The sequence below is a fragment of the Cuculus canorus genome, chromosome 12 (assembly GCF_017976375.1).
Source record: "Cuculus canorus isolate bCucCan1 chromosome 12, bCucCan1.pri, whole genome shotgun sequence".
Classification (NCBI taxonomy): Eukaryota; Metazoa; Chordata; class Aves; order Cuculiformes; family Cuculidae; genus Cuculus; species Cuculus canorus.
Genome location: NC_071412.1, coordinates 13808519 through 13824094, shown reverse-complemented (window position 1 = coordinate 13824094; position 15576 = coordinate 13808519). Strand labels below are relative to the sequence as shown.

The 15576-nt window shown below is 50.5% G+C and overlaps 2 protein-coding genes across 2 annotated transcripts in view; both read left to right on the top strand.

The window, feature by feature from the left end:
- The window catches only part of IGDCC4 (immunoglobulin superfamily DCC subclass member 4), a 95631-nt gene extending 89478 nt beyond the window's left edge, over positions 1–6153 (top strand). Inside the window, exon 20 of the mRNA XM_054077966.1 lies at positions 1597–6153. Within this exon, the coding sequence (XP_053933941.1) occupies positions 1597–2127 (531 nt within the window). The 3' untranslated portion in view covers positions 2128–6153. The remainder of the gene's footprint in view (positions 1–1596) is intronic.
- A 5626-nt stretch (positions 6154–11779) lies between these two features.
- IGDCC3 (immunoglobulin superfamily DCC subclass member 3) overlaps positions 11780–15576 on the top strand; it is a 107389-nt gene continuing 103592 nt past the window's right edge. The window contains exon 1 of the mRNA XM_054078026.1: positions 11780–11978. Within this exon, the coding sequence (XP_053934001.1) occupies positions 11879–11978 (100 nt within the window). The 5' untranslated portion in view covers positions 11780–11878. The remainder of the gene's footprint in view (positions 11979–15576) is intronic.

Here is a 15576-nt window from a genome sequence, read left to right as displayed (position 1 = left end):
TTTTCACTTGTGAAAGGAGTCAAAGATCGAGGCTTGATTTAAACTCCATCCTCAGATAGGGCAGAGCAATTTCTGCTGCACTTGTCTTCTTCATGTGAGTGCACAGACTGGAAGGAATCCCTTTTTCTGATACTGCTTCATTGAAATAGGTATGCAGTCCTGTGTTTGGGAGAGTTTGTACAAGGAGGGTGATGTCTGTGCCATGGTCTCAGCAAAGTGAGCCTGACATGTGCTGAGATTGACTCTGTACCAAGAGGTTTCTTTGCTTATTGCTTTAAAAAGTTCACCCTCCACCTCCAGCAAGTACTTCTAAGTAACCTACCTGTGTTTCCTTGCTAGATAGTAGTGTGAAAATCAATTACACGCAGGATGTAATTAACGTTGTGGATAGAGTTAAGACAGTGTTTTACAGCCCAATTACAGGGCATTGCTTACAGCACAGCTTACCCATCAGAGTTTGTCAACAAAAGGAGAAAAGTGTTAAAATATGTAAATGATACACAAAGTTGGCTTCAACAGAAAGCGTAAATTACACGTGGGTATCACTTCCATACTTTGAATTGCCTTCATGCACAGTGCACAGTCGGAGCGTTGATTGCCAAGAGAGCTCTGGGTGAGCTTCCAAAATGATTCGCCTGTTTCATTATTGGATGGTGATCTAGCAGAATGACCTGCTTAGGAGCCAGAGTTGTGGAGCCCTGTATCCTAAGCTCTGCTTAAACACTGCAAGGGAGAACTCATTGTTTTTTTTCTGAATTAAAGAGCTTGAATTTTACAAGGGCATGGAGTGATAGAATGAGAGGGAATGGCTTTAAATTGAAAGGAGGGAGAGTTAGATTAGACATTAGGAAGAAATTCTTCATATTGAAGGCAGTGAGGCCCTGGCCCGGGTTGCCCAGGGAAGTAGTGGCTGCCCCATCCCTGGAGGTGTTCAAGGCCAGGCTGGATCCGAGGCTTTGAGCAGCCTGATCCAGTGGGAGGTGGCCCTGCCCATGGCAGGGGGCTGGAACTGTATGAGCTTTGAGGTCCCTTCCAACCTGAACCATTGCATGATTCTATGAATTTACACCAACTTTTGCATGCTTTGACCAGGGCTTTAATGAACAGTTTGTGATACATAGCCAAAATTAAACCAAGAAAGGGAGCCCTGGTATCTTGTTGTGGGTCTGTATCCTGATCTGTCTCAGAAGGCAGTTTCCTAGAGCGCTGCCCACTTGCCCTCTAGAAATCTGTCCTTTAATATGGATACCAACTGGTGAGGTTTGAAAATTGTGGTCTTTGACAACAGCATGGAGGAGTGGCTGCTGCAGGCTGCCAAGAAACCGTGGGCAAATCACTTCACTCCCTTGGGACTTGCTTTCCCAAATGTGAAATAGGAACAATGATCCTGAGGTGGTTTGAGATGCTTCTTAAGACTTCAGCTCTGAGAAGTATATCAAGATAATGCTTAATAGAGGCACGGGTACTTCCCATTGCACTCTGTGAGATTTAAAAGGAACACATTTCAGTGCTTGGTTGGGTCACAGCCTCAATTATCTGAATTTCATTTACCTTATCTTCTTTTTTTTTTTTTCAATTTCTGCTGTTTGATACCAGAATGATGCAAAGAAAAGCCACCTGCCAGCCAGCCTCCACCAAGTGGAAGCAGAGGTCATTGTTCATTCTGATTTTTCAGCCTCTGACAGAGACTACGACTCCCAGCTGCACACTCTGGGGAACGAAGAGACAGATACTGAGGACCAGGAGCCTGAAGAGCTCCCCTCCAGAGAGCTGGCTCTTCCCGGTGCTGCCGGCACCCAGCAGGACGCTAGCCAAGTGTTGGTGGAGTGCGTGAGCAATTCTGAGGTCCAGGCCCAGGACGAGCTGCTGTGTACCAGCAGAATGACTGACAAAACAGAGGCCATTGGCATCCGAGGGCTCAGCAATGGCTTCCACAGGCACGGGGAAAGTCTGGATTCAGTGGAGAGTGGAGATTCGGACTCCATCCAGGAAGGCAGGGAGGATGTGCAGCCAGTCAAGTGCCAATCACTTTCTCCAGCCGCAGAGGAGGTCCTGCTCTACAGTAACTCTGGTTTAACTAGTTCATCCTCAGCATCTGAGAACATGGCATGTGTCCACAGTCATTGAAGAGTGAACTAATCTGTTTTTGATCATGGGAGAGCTAGAAGCGCTAGGAGGGCCTGTCCCTGTGAGGTACCGCGTGCCTCGACTCACTGAACCCAGCGGGAGCTGAGAAGGCACAGCATCTTACCAGCACAAGATGAGGCCCTGTCAGCTGTACATTCTGCCTCCAGCAAATCAGGACTGGTAAGGACTCATCTTCTTACTGCTGAAGCTGATGGTTTTTGTGGGAGCAGGACTGAGCCATCTGCCAAAGTGTGATGTGAAACCGCGGCTAGGACAGTGTGTTCTGCGTTAGACTGGAGCTGTCACTGCACTGTAGTCCTCGAGGCAACTGGCAAGATGTCTTCTAATGCTGGGAAGAGGCACAGCACACCAAGCAATTCCTCTCAACTGTCCCTTCACCGGAGAGCGCCTTGGCACTACCTACTGCCCACAGTGTTGGGATGCGTTTTGTTAGAGGAGTCGCACAGAGGGGTGGAAGCTCAACACAAACACAGTGAGCTGTAACCACCAGCCTTTTCTGCCCTCCCGTGGTTAAAAGGATTATAAGGCTCTCTTTGTGCGCTACCGCAGTAACTATGACTAGCAGGCTGATGTAGTGGCCTTTTATTACACACTCTACGAGTGCCTCTAACAACTTGTACTATATAGAACCTTCTTCGGTGTCTGGGTCATTTCACCGACCTGGGCTTTGTGTTATGTAGGTTCTTGTACCTAATATTTTAGGTACACATCTGTCCTTTTAATGTACAACATGTATTTTTATTTCCTTGGAACATCTTTATATTATTTAATTTTATAAAGTGGAGTAGCGTGTGATATAGAGTAGCATTTGTACTACTTCTCTCTTTCTTTTTTTCCTCCCTAACAACACAACTACCTCATGTCTGTTGGAGAAAAAAAGCAGTTGATCTACTCTTCTGTTATAGCCCATTATAGGTTTTAACTTATTCTTATACTGCCTTTTTCTAAAGAAGATGTTTGCACTGGTTGTTGACTCTTTTTTAAGGCGTAGTGCTGCAGATCTGATGTCTCTCTTGCTTCATTTCTAAGTCTCTCTCTAGGATACCAGCCCCACAGCTGGAGAATTGGGCTGTGTTTCTCCGTAGGACTGTTTTGCAGGAGTTGGCCAAAGGAGACCGCTTCAGCTGGCGGGCTGTGGATCCATGTTTCCTCAAGAAGCTTACACTAACAAAGACAAAAAAGAACAAACAATTGCAAAAGTAATCTCGGGGACATTGATTTCTCTTTTTTGTGCCTAAGTGGAGACACCTCAGATGAATTTGATTTCCAGAGAGCAGCTCTCAGCATTCTGTGAGCAGTGGCCTTGCTGGAAGATGAACCAGTGAAATTTTCCAGTCACTCTGAAAATCCCAGCCAAAGTGGTTTAGGGTTTTTTTTTAAAGACTAGAGAATGACCAGAGCTTAAAAACTAAAATTAAATATTTTCTCTCATAATAGTCTGGGTTTATTATAGATAACGTTTGAACATCACCCAGTGACTCTTTCTCTCTGACACTGTTTCCTTGCTGCTGATATGTCTCAGCCTGACCTTCTGGTGTGGGGCGAACTTTGTTCTGCCTTCCTCTTAGCCTGTTTGTGCCCTGTTCCAAGAGTGAAGAGTTTGACTGCAAACACTACAGACTGGACCAGCTCCTTGAGGGTAACAATGATGGGTAACTCTTCATGGGGTGTTTGGTAAATATTCTGCCTTTCTGGAAGGTTCAGATATCTGGACATTTGTTTATTAAAAAATGAGGCAATAGGTGCCCATCTCCCTCTTTTCCCCAAAGCTGTACTGGGAGCTATGTGCTGATCTGAGGTCTCATAAACGAAGATAGACTTTGGGGTTTTTTGAGGTGAAATCTGGAGTGAGATACCACTGCTGCAGCGAGGAGAGCCTCGCTCCACCAGCATCCTACTCTTCCTGTTGGGCAGAGCCGCATCACAGTGTGCTCTGTGTTTGGAGCTGAGCTGGACCAGCCTGTGTCCTTGCAATCCTCCATCAAACCCTGTTAGCTCCAGCTCTTCAGCAGAGTATCCAAGCCTTCACATGGGAAGGATATTGGAGCTTTCCCCTCTCCCCATCGTACAGCATCTCCTCCCAGCATGACACACCATTCTGGTAAACAGCTGTATTTCCACTTGTTGCACTTGCTCTGTTGCTCCAGCTGCTGCTCGGTATTTTGAGGAGTCTCTGAAAGGCTGTGGCACATAGATTGGAAATCGGTGCCAGTGAGCAGGCTGGCAGGAGCTGGTGCGTGTGCTACCACAGCGAGGAGCTAGAAAGGCAAGAAACCATAACTGGGCAGAGGAAGTGTGTAATTAACCACCAGATCTCACTGCTACAAGACTTTGTGAAACTAACAACTTAGCAGATGAGGCAGTGAAGTGTTATTGCGGGTGATAAGGGCAATTCCCAGTTCTATAGGAGCAGATGCAGTTGCGGAGGTATAATCCCTCCAGCTGGGCTTTATTGCCATAGGCTGAGGGGTGTGCCACAGTTTCTGGAGTAGCACTTTGTGCATTCACCCTCTGCTTTGTCCGTGCTGACTTCAGCAATCATACCACCATGGGGTGAGCATTGCTAATCTGCCGAAAAGCTATCCCTGCCTGTCACTGAAGCCAACACAAGCAGGTTCAGTGTGGTGTCATTCACCTGCGTCACTTTGGGCTGATCATCAGATTGGAACGTTCTTATAGTTGTGTGCTCCAAGAGCTTTGGGGGAGGGTAGGGGGGGAGATGCAGCTGAGTACAAATAATTCTGCTAACACATCACAAAAGTACTTTGTCTCCTCACACTGTGGCTTATTCCGAACTTGTTACAACCACCAAATTGTACCAGAGTGAAGCTCACAGCCTTTGGATGTCCAAGGACTGTAGTGGCCATGGACTGGTATGCCAGACCTTGGCTGCAGAAATCCAGGCAATTCCCTCAGAGCTGGGAGATCAGTGCTGAGCAGTTGCAGTGGCACTGCATTCTCAGCACAAATACGTGTCCACACAGAGTGCTGGGTGTCCTTTTCTAACTGGGCTGTATCCCAGGTCCCTCCGGTCCTGAGGGCATGTGAGAACCTCTCTACTCTGAGCTAGAAATGAATGGAAGAAGACAGATAATACACATCTTGTGTGTAAAGCTGAAACAACCAGTGCATATATTTTTTTATCATGGAGTAAGTAGCTTTCTGGCAGATTCCTCACAGACACACAAACTGCTGATACCTTTAATTACCCACCATACTTAATCTATGTTCCTACGCATCAGGCTCCTATTCTCCCTTTTCTTCCTTTCAGTAACACTAAAGATTATTGCTGTTCTACTTTTTGCTGGTGTATATTGTTTTACATTGTTAAAATGTCAGGTTTGTCTCACTGGCATCATTTTGTAGTATTAATGTTACCGTTTGGCTACACAACTGTATATTTCCCCATGCTGCTGCAAGAGTCATGATTCTCATCCTTTTATTTCTTTGAATTCCTTGTTACATGAAATACATGACTTGGCTAAAAATCTCTTTCAACTTTTTGTTGATTTGATTGCTTACTTAACAGACAGCAAGGTTCTGGTTTAAATAGTTCAAATGAGATAACTTACAATCTAGGTTTTGAGGATTTTTTCATTTCTAGCTAACAGATCTGAGATCAGCCCTTGAAATACGCTCTGTAAGGAATCAGCAATTTATTTTAACAGAAGGCTGTATATGGTTTTGATCTCATTAGATATAGGTGTTTTGAAGGGATCATCATGTCTTTTCTAATCAATTCTTGTGTTAGAAAAGAGGGGTTTAGTCCAGCAGAAATCTACCGTCTCATTCCTCTGTTTTTGTATTCCCCTTGCTTGTATTTTAAAATGGAATTTCATTTAATTTTCTACACAGTGCATAAGGATGTGTAACCAGAACTTGATCTCGTTTGAAGATTGTGTCTGTGTTTGGTTCCCTGCTGTACTTAATTATAACTTTCTTTCTTCAGAGACTGTTCTGACTCCACAAATACTCTTTAGTGTTTAAGAAGACATTGTCCTCATATTCCTTAACCAATGGGTTATTAATAAAATATTTTAAAAAAAAAAAAAAGAGTGGAACTTGTCTCACGATTCAGTCTGTTACAGCTCTTACTCCAGGAGAAAGTCTTGCCATGGAAGGCTGATCCTGCAGCATTGTTTGGAGTGGCTGGAACCTGGGAGATCTGCCGTACTCTGCCCCTGAAGACACGGAGAGGCGCGTCTCAGGCGCGCTCTGCCTGTGTGGGTTTGCTGGAGATGGACCTGCGAGGTCCCTGTCAGTAGTGTCAGCCTGGCTAGAGCGGTGCCTTGCGGAGCAGAGGACACTGTGTGCACTTCCTAGTAGTTTGAATCCAGCTTCCTACTTATTGTGATAACTCCCTCCGGATGGATCTGAACAGGTGGCAACCCCAGGCAGGGTGGTGGAGCACCTTCTGCAGCAAGGCTGTACCTTGCTGGTGGAAAGCAGCAGTGGGAGCAGGACCCAGGATTCACGCTCGTGACAGCTCAGTGCCTAAGCTCGTCATGGTGGAGGCTGGGAACCTGGGATTTCAGGTGGGTGCAGCATTCGGGTTCATTAGGTATTTCTTGATGCTTGCTCATTTCTCTATGTTGAATTCATTCCTATAAGAAAAAAAATTGTCCAGTTTTGTGCTTTATCTTGATGGGGAATGTTTTAATATGAAAAATAGACTGACGCATCTAGCAAACAAGTGGTGAGACTTCTCTCGGATGGTGCAGAGGGCTGAACACTCAGTGGCTTGTGTCCAACTGGTTTGGCGAGAGGATATCTGGCAGTGCCCGAAACACACGATTAACCTCCCGTGTGTCTCCTTGTCTTCTAGGATGCATTCCCTACTAGAGTAGATAGTTTCCATTATAACTTCATGCTGCCAGGACTACAGGGCCATAAAATCTCATTTGATCTGCATTAGTGAGGTAATAAATCCACACTTAGCACAGTGTTCTCCGATAGTGGTTAAAAGGAACTGTGTTGGGCAGTGCAGCTCTGATGAATCTGTCTTCTGATGACAGGTAACCCTATGAATGAGCAAGAAAGGACCTCGGGGGGTGATGGGTGACTGCAAATCCCACTGCCAGCTCTCAGCTCACAGCATGAGATGCAGGTGGGAGACTGCCAAGAGAGGACACGGTGGGGTGGCTGGAAACAGGGCAGCGCATGGGTGAACACAGGAGAGGGATGAACACAGCAGCTACAAGGGACCTGGGACGACGGAGAAGTATGGTTAAGAGCGAGGGGCTTGCTTGCATTTCTTTCTCTACCCAGCCGTTGCCACCCCAGTACACTATGCCGTGATGCAGCTGGCAATATTAGATGTAGCGGGCTGGGGTCTTGTGAAGTCTGGGGCAACTCGGTAAGCTTCAAGTGTTCAGTGCAGTGCTTTGCCCAGCTCAGCTCTCCACCAAATGATACAGTGTGAGCTGAGGGGCTGTGTGATGCATCATGGTGGCCAGGGATGCTCAGCAGACACTAGTGGTAGAAATTGCGTCTTGGGGGACTCCTCCAACCTTCTCCTCTCCAGCAAAGCTCTGGAGCAACAGTTACGCCAGCACAGTCAGCCCTCTGTGATTTGCATGGTAGGTACAATCGTGTGGGTTTCATCAGTTGCGTTGGGTCTCCAAACTCATTTCCACTGATGGCAGCATCATCCACCAATCCACTGGATTGGTGGCACAATCAGTTTTAATTAATGGAGAACACACAGCTCCTTCTTGGCCAGGCAGCTAAGTGCCAGGAGACTTCCTCTCCATCTGGTGACAAGTGCTGGCCACTGCCACCACAACAAGTGTGTCCTATAGAACCAAGATTGAATGGAAAAGGGTTTCTGCTCGGAAAAGCAGCATGCAGGAGCATGTTCTGGGCTTGTCCCACCACTGCTGGTAAGGGTCTCAGCTCAATGCCTTGAGGGAGGTCCCATGATTTTGGCTCCCCTCTCTGTTGCTCACTGACCACGAAACAGATGCTAAAACCCCGTGTGTATGTACAGAAGCAAAAAGCTCCCAGGCTGTTAGGAGGCAGGGAAACCACAATTACACATGGAATAATAAATGAAGTGAAATCAGACAAGTTAATCTCCCACTTCATGCGCTGAAACTACTAATGGTGTCTCGGGGACTTCAGTTCGTAGTTAATTGGTGTAAATCAGGAGCACTACTGAAGCTGATGGAAATTCACTGTGCAAGGTGTGAGTGGTGAGCAATGCCTCTGAGGTTGGCTCTCGTGCAGGATAACCTTGTGGAGGAGGACAGACAGATTTACAAATCCTGTGCCCCTTTGTGGGACAGAGGGATGGACCCCAGGACCTCTCTACAGGGAAGAGGTTTAGATCCTGGGTTCTGGTTGGTCACAGCCACTCCTGTAACCCCCCCTGCTCTTCCCCAGGATCCAGTTTCTGCTCCCAGTGTGATAAGCAAATCCCTGCCTCTGATGCAAAGCAACATTTTGAAACCCTTGTGGTTACAGAGGAGCAGAGAAAAATATGAGTGCTCTGGATTCCTGCTTTCAGGCGGCTGAGAGCCCCAACCAAACCTGCCTTTTCCTTTAAAAATCTCATGGCTTTTCATGTGAATCCACCCGCACTTGTGATTTTTGAATGTGATACAGGTGATGTCACCAGTGTTGTTTGCAAGATGCTGGGCTGAACTCTCGATGCCCTAAACACGCAGCTATCCACCCTGGCTCCTGGGTCCTGCTACTGCCACCCTGGCCATTGCCTGCACATGGGAGCAAAAGGTTCCTGAGGAAAATGAGCCCTCTAAAACACACTGTACTTCACTTCCCTTGGAATTACTAATTCTCACAAGCAATCCTTGGTGCTGGTGGCATCCCAAGAGCTGTCACAAGCCCTGCTAGTGGTTGGCTGCTGGCTGGTGGGGCCCCGCAGCAGGAGCCAAGGAGACGGCTGGGGAACAGGAGCAGGGTTGGTGCCAAAAGGTCAGGGACAGCACAGAAATTCAGATGTTACTGAGAGGCTGATGGAGCCAGAGCAAATTCTTCCCTGGCTGAAAGCAGCCTCATACAGCTCAGCCCTCCACTAAATGAGCGAAGCGTTAATGTGGAGCAGATGTAGTGACGTCTTCTTTCCTTGTTAGCTGACTCCAACGTGCTCAGGGTGCACCATCCAGGGGAGCCACGCATCGCTTGCCTTTACAAAGGATTTTTCACCAGGTTTCTGGGCACAGTTACGGGTTTAGTAACCTCATCCATCAGGCTCTGTTTTTATTCTGAAAAAAGTAAATTACAGCAGAGAAGACTTTGAGCTGTCACTGCAGGGCTGACTGCTACTGCTGCTGGTGATGTGTTTGTGGAAAATGTGGGCCAAGGGGCTCAGGCAGGGTCAGATGGAGGCAGCAAAATACCCTGTTAGTTCTAGGGATGTGGGGACACAGGGATGTGTCATCCTTGTTTCATGCCAAGAGGGCAGACAAATTGTCTTGAGGGTTGTGGCAGGATTTAGGAGCAGACTCATCCCTTACTGAGGCTCTTCAAGGGTAAGCTGGCTGGTCTAACATCTGTGACTGACCCAGCTAAGCTGCCTTATTATAGTGCCTAAAATCAGGAGCGCAGAGGTGGGACAAGCCAAGCTCCACTTCGTTCCCGTCCCCAGGATCCCATCACAGGCATTGCTCTGTGATCCCTCTGCCCTGCTTTCTGGGAACACCAGTTACCTCCAGGCATTGCCTGCTACCTCAGTGGGTGGTTCTGTTCCTCAAAACAAAGCCTGAAAGTGAAACTCTTGGTGCAACCAGCTGGAAGTTTTGCTCTCATCAGTGTTTTCCCTTGGTTCAATGCCAGATTTTTTGATCCCTCCCTTAGGGGCATCTGCTCAGCTTGCGGATGGGACCCTGTCCTCGTCCACTGCTGCAGACGTGGATCCCATTGCCAGGAGTGGGTGGCTTTGAGCAGTGCGAGGAGTCCTGTGAGGTGGCCTTGGTGAAGAGTGCCCTGTGAAGGGGCTCTGGTGACAGGGCTGCAGTGAGTTGAGCTTCATGAGGGAGCCTTGTAACGGGAGCCCTGTGAGGTGGCCCCAGTGAAGAGAGACCCATCTCTGGGTGACTCTGGTGACAAGGCTGGGTCAAGGGAAGCCCTGTGAGGGGAGCCCTCTGATGTGGCCCCATTGAGGGCAGCCCCAGGACTGGGCTCTCACGACGGGCCTGTGGTGTGTGGAGCTCTGTAAGGGGAGCCCCATGAGGTGGTCATGGTGAAGTGAGCCCTACGAGGGGGTTCCGGTGCCAGGGCTCCAGTGAGGTGGCCCCAGTGAGGTGAACCCCATGAGAAGGCTCTGATGAGGTGACCCTGGTGAAGGGAGCCCTGTGAAGGGACTCTGATGAGGCCAGCCCTGTGAGTTGCCCCTCGGTGTGGGGAGCCCTGGTGAGGGGTCTCTGGTGCCAGGGCTGTAGTGAGAGGACCCCAATGAGGTGAACCCCATGAGGGCGCACTGTTGAGGTGACCCCAGTGAGGGGATCCCTGTGAGGTGGCTCTGGTGACAGGTCTCCAGTCAGGGAAGCCCAAGCAGGGGGAGCTGCTGAGGTAACCCCCTGTGAGGGGACCCCAGTGAGTGGAGCCCCAAAAAATAGTTTTCATCCATTAATTGTGAACGCTGTGTCCAGCAACAAGAGCCACATCACACAGAGCAGTGCAGTGAGCTGAGTCAGCAGCAGATTGTCTGACAAGAGAAACCAAAATGAGTGGCTTCTTCCAGCTTCTCTGCTTCTTATAGAAAGTATCAGGACAATCAACTTTTCTTTCTCATTATTCTCCTTAATGGACTTCTTTACAGAATCATAGAATAGTTTGTGTTGGAAGGCAACTTAAAGATCATTCAGTTCCACCCCCCTGCCCTGGGCAGGGGCATCCCACTGGACCAGGTTGCTCAAAGCCCCATCCAACCTGGCCTTGAACACCTCCAGGGATGGGGCAGCCACAACCTCTCTGGGTAACCTATTCCAGTGCCTCACCACTCCCATAGCGAAGAAATTCCTCCTTATGTTGAGTCTAAATCTGCCCCTCTCCATTTTACAGCCATTGCCCCTCATGCTAACCCCACAGGCCTTTGTGAACAGTCCCTCTTCAGCTTTCCTGTAGCCCCTTCAGGTACTGGAAGGTCGCTATAAGGTCTCCTCGGAGCCTTCTCTTCTCCAGGCTGAACCCCAACTCTCTCAGCCTGTCCTCGTGTGGGAGCTGCTCCAGCCCTCCGACCACCCTTGTAGCCTCCTCTGGACCCGTTCCAACAGCTCCATCTCTTTCTTATGTTGAGGATTCCAGAACTGGACACAGGACTCCAGACACAATGGAATTCCAGAACTGGACACAGCACTCCATACTTTCTCCCTTCTTCATTCCTACTCCTCTTGGAGTAAACGACGCCTCTCTTCTGGCAGAAGCAAAGCACCGACTCACAGACTCATAGAATCACAGTTTGGGTCGAAAGGGACCCCGAGGGGCAGCGCCGTGAGCGGAGCTCCGTGAAAGGAGGGGGGGCTCCGCTGGCAGCTCCCCAGCAGCCCCGGCGCCCCGAGGGGCCGGTGAGGGTTCCCGCCCCGCCCGGCGGATGCGCCAGATGGCGCCGCCCCGCCCGCCCCCGCCCGCCGAGCTCCGCGCAGCGAGCGCCGCTCAAATCCGCTTTTTGCCTCTCCCCCCCCTCCCTCTCCCTCCCCATCCCACCCCCGGCTGGGGGGTGTCTCTCGCCTCCCTCCGTCGCTCCCTCCCTGTGGGGCGCAGGGATGCCATGGCCGCGCCGCGCTCCGCGCTGCCCGCCAGCCCGCCGGGGCTGCTGCTGCCGCCGCTGCTGCCGCTGCTGCTGCCGCTGCTGCTCGGCTGCCGCGGAGGTAAGAGCCGCGCTGGGGATGGACCTGCGGGCACCGCCGCTCTGACCGCCCGCCCCGGGCTCTCCCCCGTGCCGCCCTCCCCGGGCTGATCCCCAGCTCCCCGGGCTCCTCCCCGGCTCCACTTGCTCTTCCCCAGCTCCCTGTGGTCGTCCACAGCACCCCTCTCTCATCCTCAGCTCCCCGCGCTCGTCCCTAGCTCTCCGTGCTGATCCCCAGCTCCCCGTGCTCTTCCTCAGCTCCCCGGGCTGATCCCCTGTTCTCGCTCTTCTCCAGATCCCTGTGCCCGTCCACAGCTCCTCTCTCTGATCCCCAGTACTTCTCTCTCTGATCCCCAGTACTTCTCTCTCTGATCCCCAGCTCCCCTCTCTGATCCTCGGCTCCCCGTGCTCTTCCCCGGTTCCCCTTGCGCTTCCTTAGATCCTTGTGATCGCCCACAGCACCCCTCGCTGATCCCCAGCTCTCCGGGCTCGCATCCAGCTCACCGTGCTGATCCCCAGCTCCCCTCTCTGATCCCCAGCATTCCCCTCTGTGATTCCCGGCTCCCCGTGCTCTTCCTCAGCTCCCCGTGCTCTTCCCCGGTTCCCCTTGCGCTTCCTTAGATCCTTGTGATCGCCCACAGCACGCTTCGTATCCAGCTCACCCCTGCTGATCCCCAGATCCCCTCTCTGATTCCCAGCACTCCCCTCTCTGATCCCCAGCTCCCCTTGCTTGTCCCCAGCTCCCCTTGCTCTTCCCCAACTCCCCGTGCTCGTCCCCAGCTCCCCGTGCTCGTCCCCAGCTCTTCCCAGCCCGGCACCAATGCTCCCAGCCCAGCGTTCAGCCCATCCCCGTGCCTTCAGGCCGCCGTGGAGGCTAAGCGAGAGCTGAACGGCTCTGGAGGCTGGAGGGACCAATCGTGTGTCCGCAGGGGCAGCGTGAAGGTGCTCGGCTGCTCGTGTCTCCTGCATCCCTCTGCTTATCCCTTTGGAGCGTGCGTTGGGTAGTGGTTCTTGGCTATGGGCTTCTACACCAGCCTATCCAACACCTTAGGTAGCCATACCAACACGTGTGCCCCCAGCGCTGTGTTTTCAGTTGGAAGCCTCAGCTGTGGGCTCTGGAGAGGGGACCATGGTCTTTGAGGGGCTGCAGCCACCCTCACCCTGTGGCTGATCTCAGGTAGGGATGGGGTGGCCACTGCCGTGCCTGGTTGGGCATTTGTGCCCAGAGAGCAGCCCCGAAACCATCACCAGTGCTGTGAGCGGGAGACGGTGCCCACGTGGACGTCCTGTGTTTGTCAGCGAAGGTGGTAGATATAGAAAAGAGAGATTGAACTGCGAGTTGCAGGGATGACAGCAAACTGCTTTAAACCTACACATACTGTCCTCTCGTGTTATGCCTGGCTTGGTTCGTACAGCTGCAACCGGTAACACCACCCTCCGGACCGGGACCAAGCTACAGAAACATCAAAGGGATTCTTCTTTGGACTGACTGTGTGCACACCCTGCTGATAAATTGAAATATTTTCCTTCTCCTGGTATTGCTGCTTAAGCACAGGTCTAATCTGAGAAAGAAGAGGAGAAAGATGCTATTCTGCAGTGAAATACCTGTGTGCCTCCTGCTCCTCTTTGCTTAGCAGCCTTAAAGATAAAGAAAAGTAGGAATTGTTTAAAAAACTTGCGATCAGCCCAGCGTGGTCAGAGGGAGAAAAGTGTGTGTGAGATTAATCAGAGAGTAGCTGCCGCGGTGTTTACGAAACCGGGCTGTGGGCTCTTCCCATAATAAATCTCGCCACGTGGTTCGTAGCAGCCACGGTGAGGAGGAGAAGCCAGGATAGAAAATGTAAGTTATCCGTGAAGTGTGTGTAATGAGGCAGGTCTCATTATTCTGTTTTGATTCCTCGGTGCACAACAGAGCAACGAGGATGGTTGAAAAAGTACTTTTTTTTCAGGGAAGGAACGGAAAAGAAGTGAATTTTTGAAAGCAAAACTTTAGGAAGTTGAGTTTGTGCCTAGTTTATCACCTTCTGTTGTCCAGATTGCCCTGTGTGTGTGTTTATGCTGCAGCTTGGCAGGTCAGTGGCTCCTCATTTTGGGGTGTGTTTTGCTGACCTCGCTGAAGAGTACTTGGCTGCACTGTAAAAGTTATTCTGTGTTGAGGAGGTTTTCTTCTTCCCCCTTGGTGGGTTCGTATGCTCTTGACACGGTTAACAGTGAGGTAAAGCGTTTCTGCGCTCTGCTGAATTTAATAAACCCTCCTGCGTCGATGTCAATCAGCGCTGGAGCAGAAAGCCTCACCACGGGGACGGATGCTGTGGCGGGAGCGATGCCGAGCTGCATGGGACGGGATGCTCTGCTCCCAGCCCTGTGGTTTTCAAACTCCCCAAAATGCTGGGCTGCTGACCGTGGCCGAGGCGGTGGGAGCTGCTGGTCAGCGGGCTGGAGTGGGCTCAGCAGCGAGACAGTATTTTCTTTTCTTTTTTTTTTTTTTCCTTTTAATTTCCTGGAGCTCTTTGTTCTGGGTGGTGGACAGCTTTTGTCTGTTATTGCTGAGCCCGGCATTCAAAGGCAGGCATGGGATACGAGAGGCTCCCTGACTCTGCTCAGTAACAGCCTTGGAATTAAACATAGTCATTTATATTTAAGTAGGCTTAACTTCTAAATTATTGAAGCTATAAGCTTTCACTAATTCCTACTCTGTGTGGCTGTGTTGGTTTTTTTAGATGCAAAAAAAAAAGGTTTGCTTTCTCCTAAATTGATGTAATACCCCATCTTTTTTTCTTAACGTACACAGAGGGTATCAGGTATCATTTCCCCAGTAACACTCAAGACGCTGTATGAAATTCAAGCCCACATTGGGGCTTTATTCCTCTTGGGGAGTTCAACAGAAGACTCTGAGGACGTGGTTTCCCCGCGTGGTGGATGCAGCAGGCGGCCCATGAAACAGAGTGGTTGTTTCACAGCCGTGGGCTTGTGTGCTGCGTTTGGGACCTGTGCTGGGTGTGAAGCTGCCCGTGCAGCTGCCCGTGCCAGTGGCACTCAAATGTCTGCTGGGGCCATTGTGGTGCCAAAACTAAATTTCTCCTTGGAGGTATTTAAAAGCCAGCCGATACAGAGAGGAGTAGGACAGGTTGGTCTGCTCTTTATCTGCCCTGCCACCCTGTGCACGGGGAGCTGCAAAACTGCTCTCTTTCTATGTGCGCGAATGAGAAAGCCTCTCTCTCTCTTTTCTGTCTGTCTGAACTTTTCTGTCTCCAATTTCCTTGTTTCTGGAGAGTCCCGTATCACAGTGCGTGAAGTGCCAAGCCATGACCCCATGCAGCGCCAGCCCCTTGCTTCACAAACGCTTTGGATGCTGTTCCTCCTGCATCTCCCTCTCCCAGTGCCTTGAAACGTCTTTCTCTGCCGTGCTGGTCTGACCAGACCCAGCTTGCTCACCTTGCCGCAGCACGAGGTCCAGCACTGGCTCCAGTGAGTGCAGGATAGAGCCCTGATGCAAGACTGCAGCATGGGGAGCAGCATGCAGCAGAGTTCGTTGAAGCTGCTGCCTGTGCCTGGCTTCCCCTGCTGCAGCAGCAAGCTTTAGAGCAGACCTTGTGCTTAGTTTTGCAGTCTGCAACAGA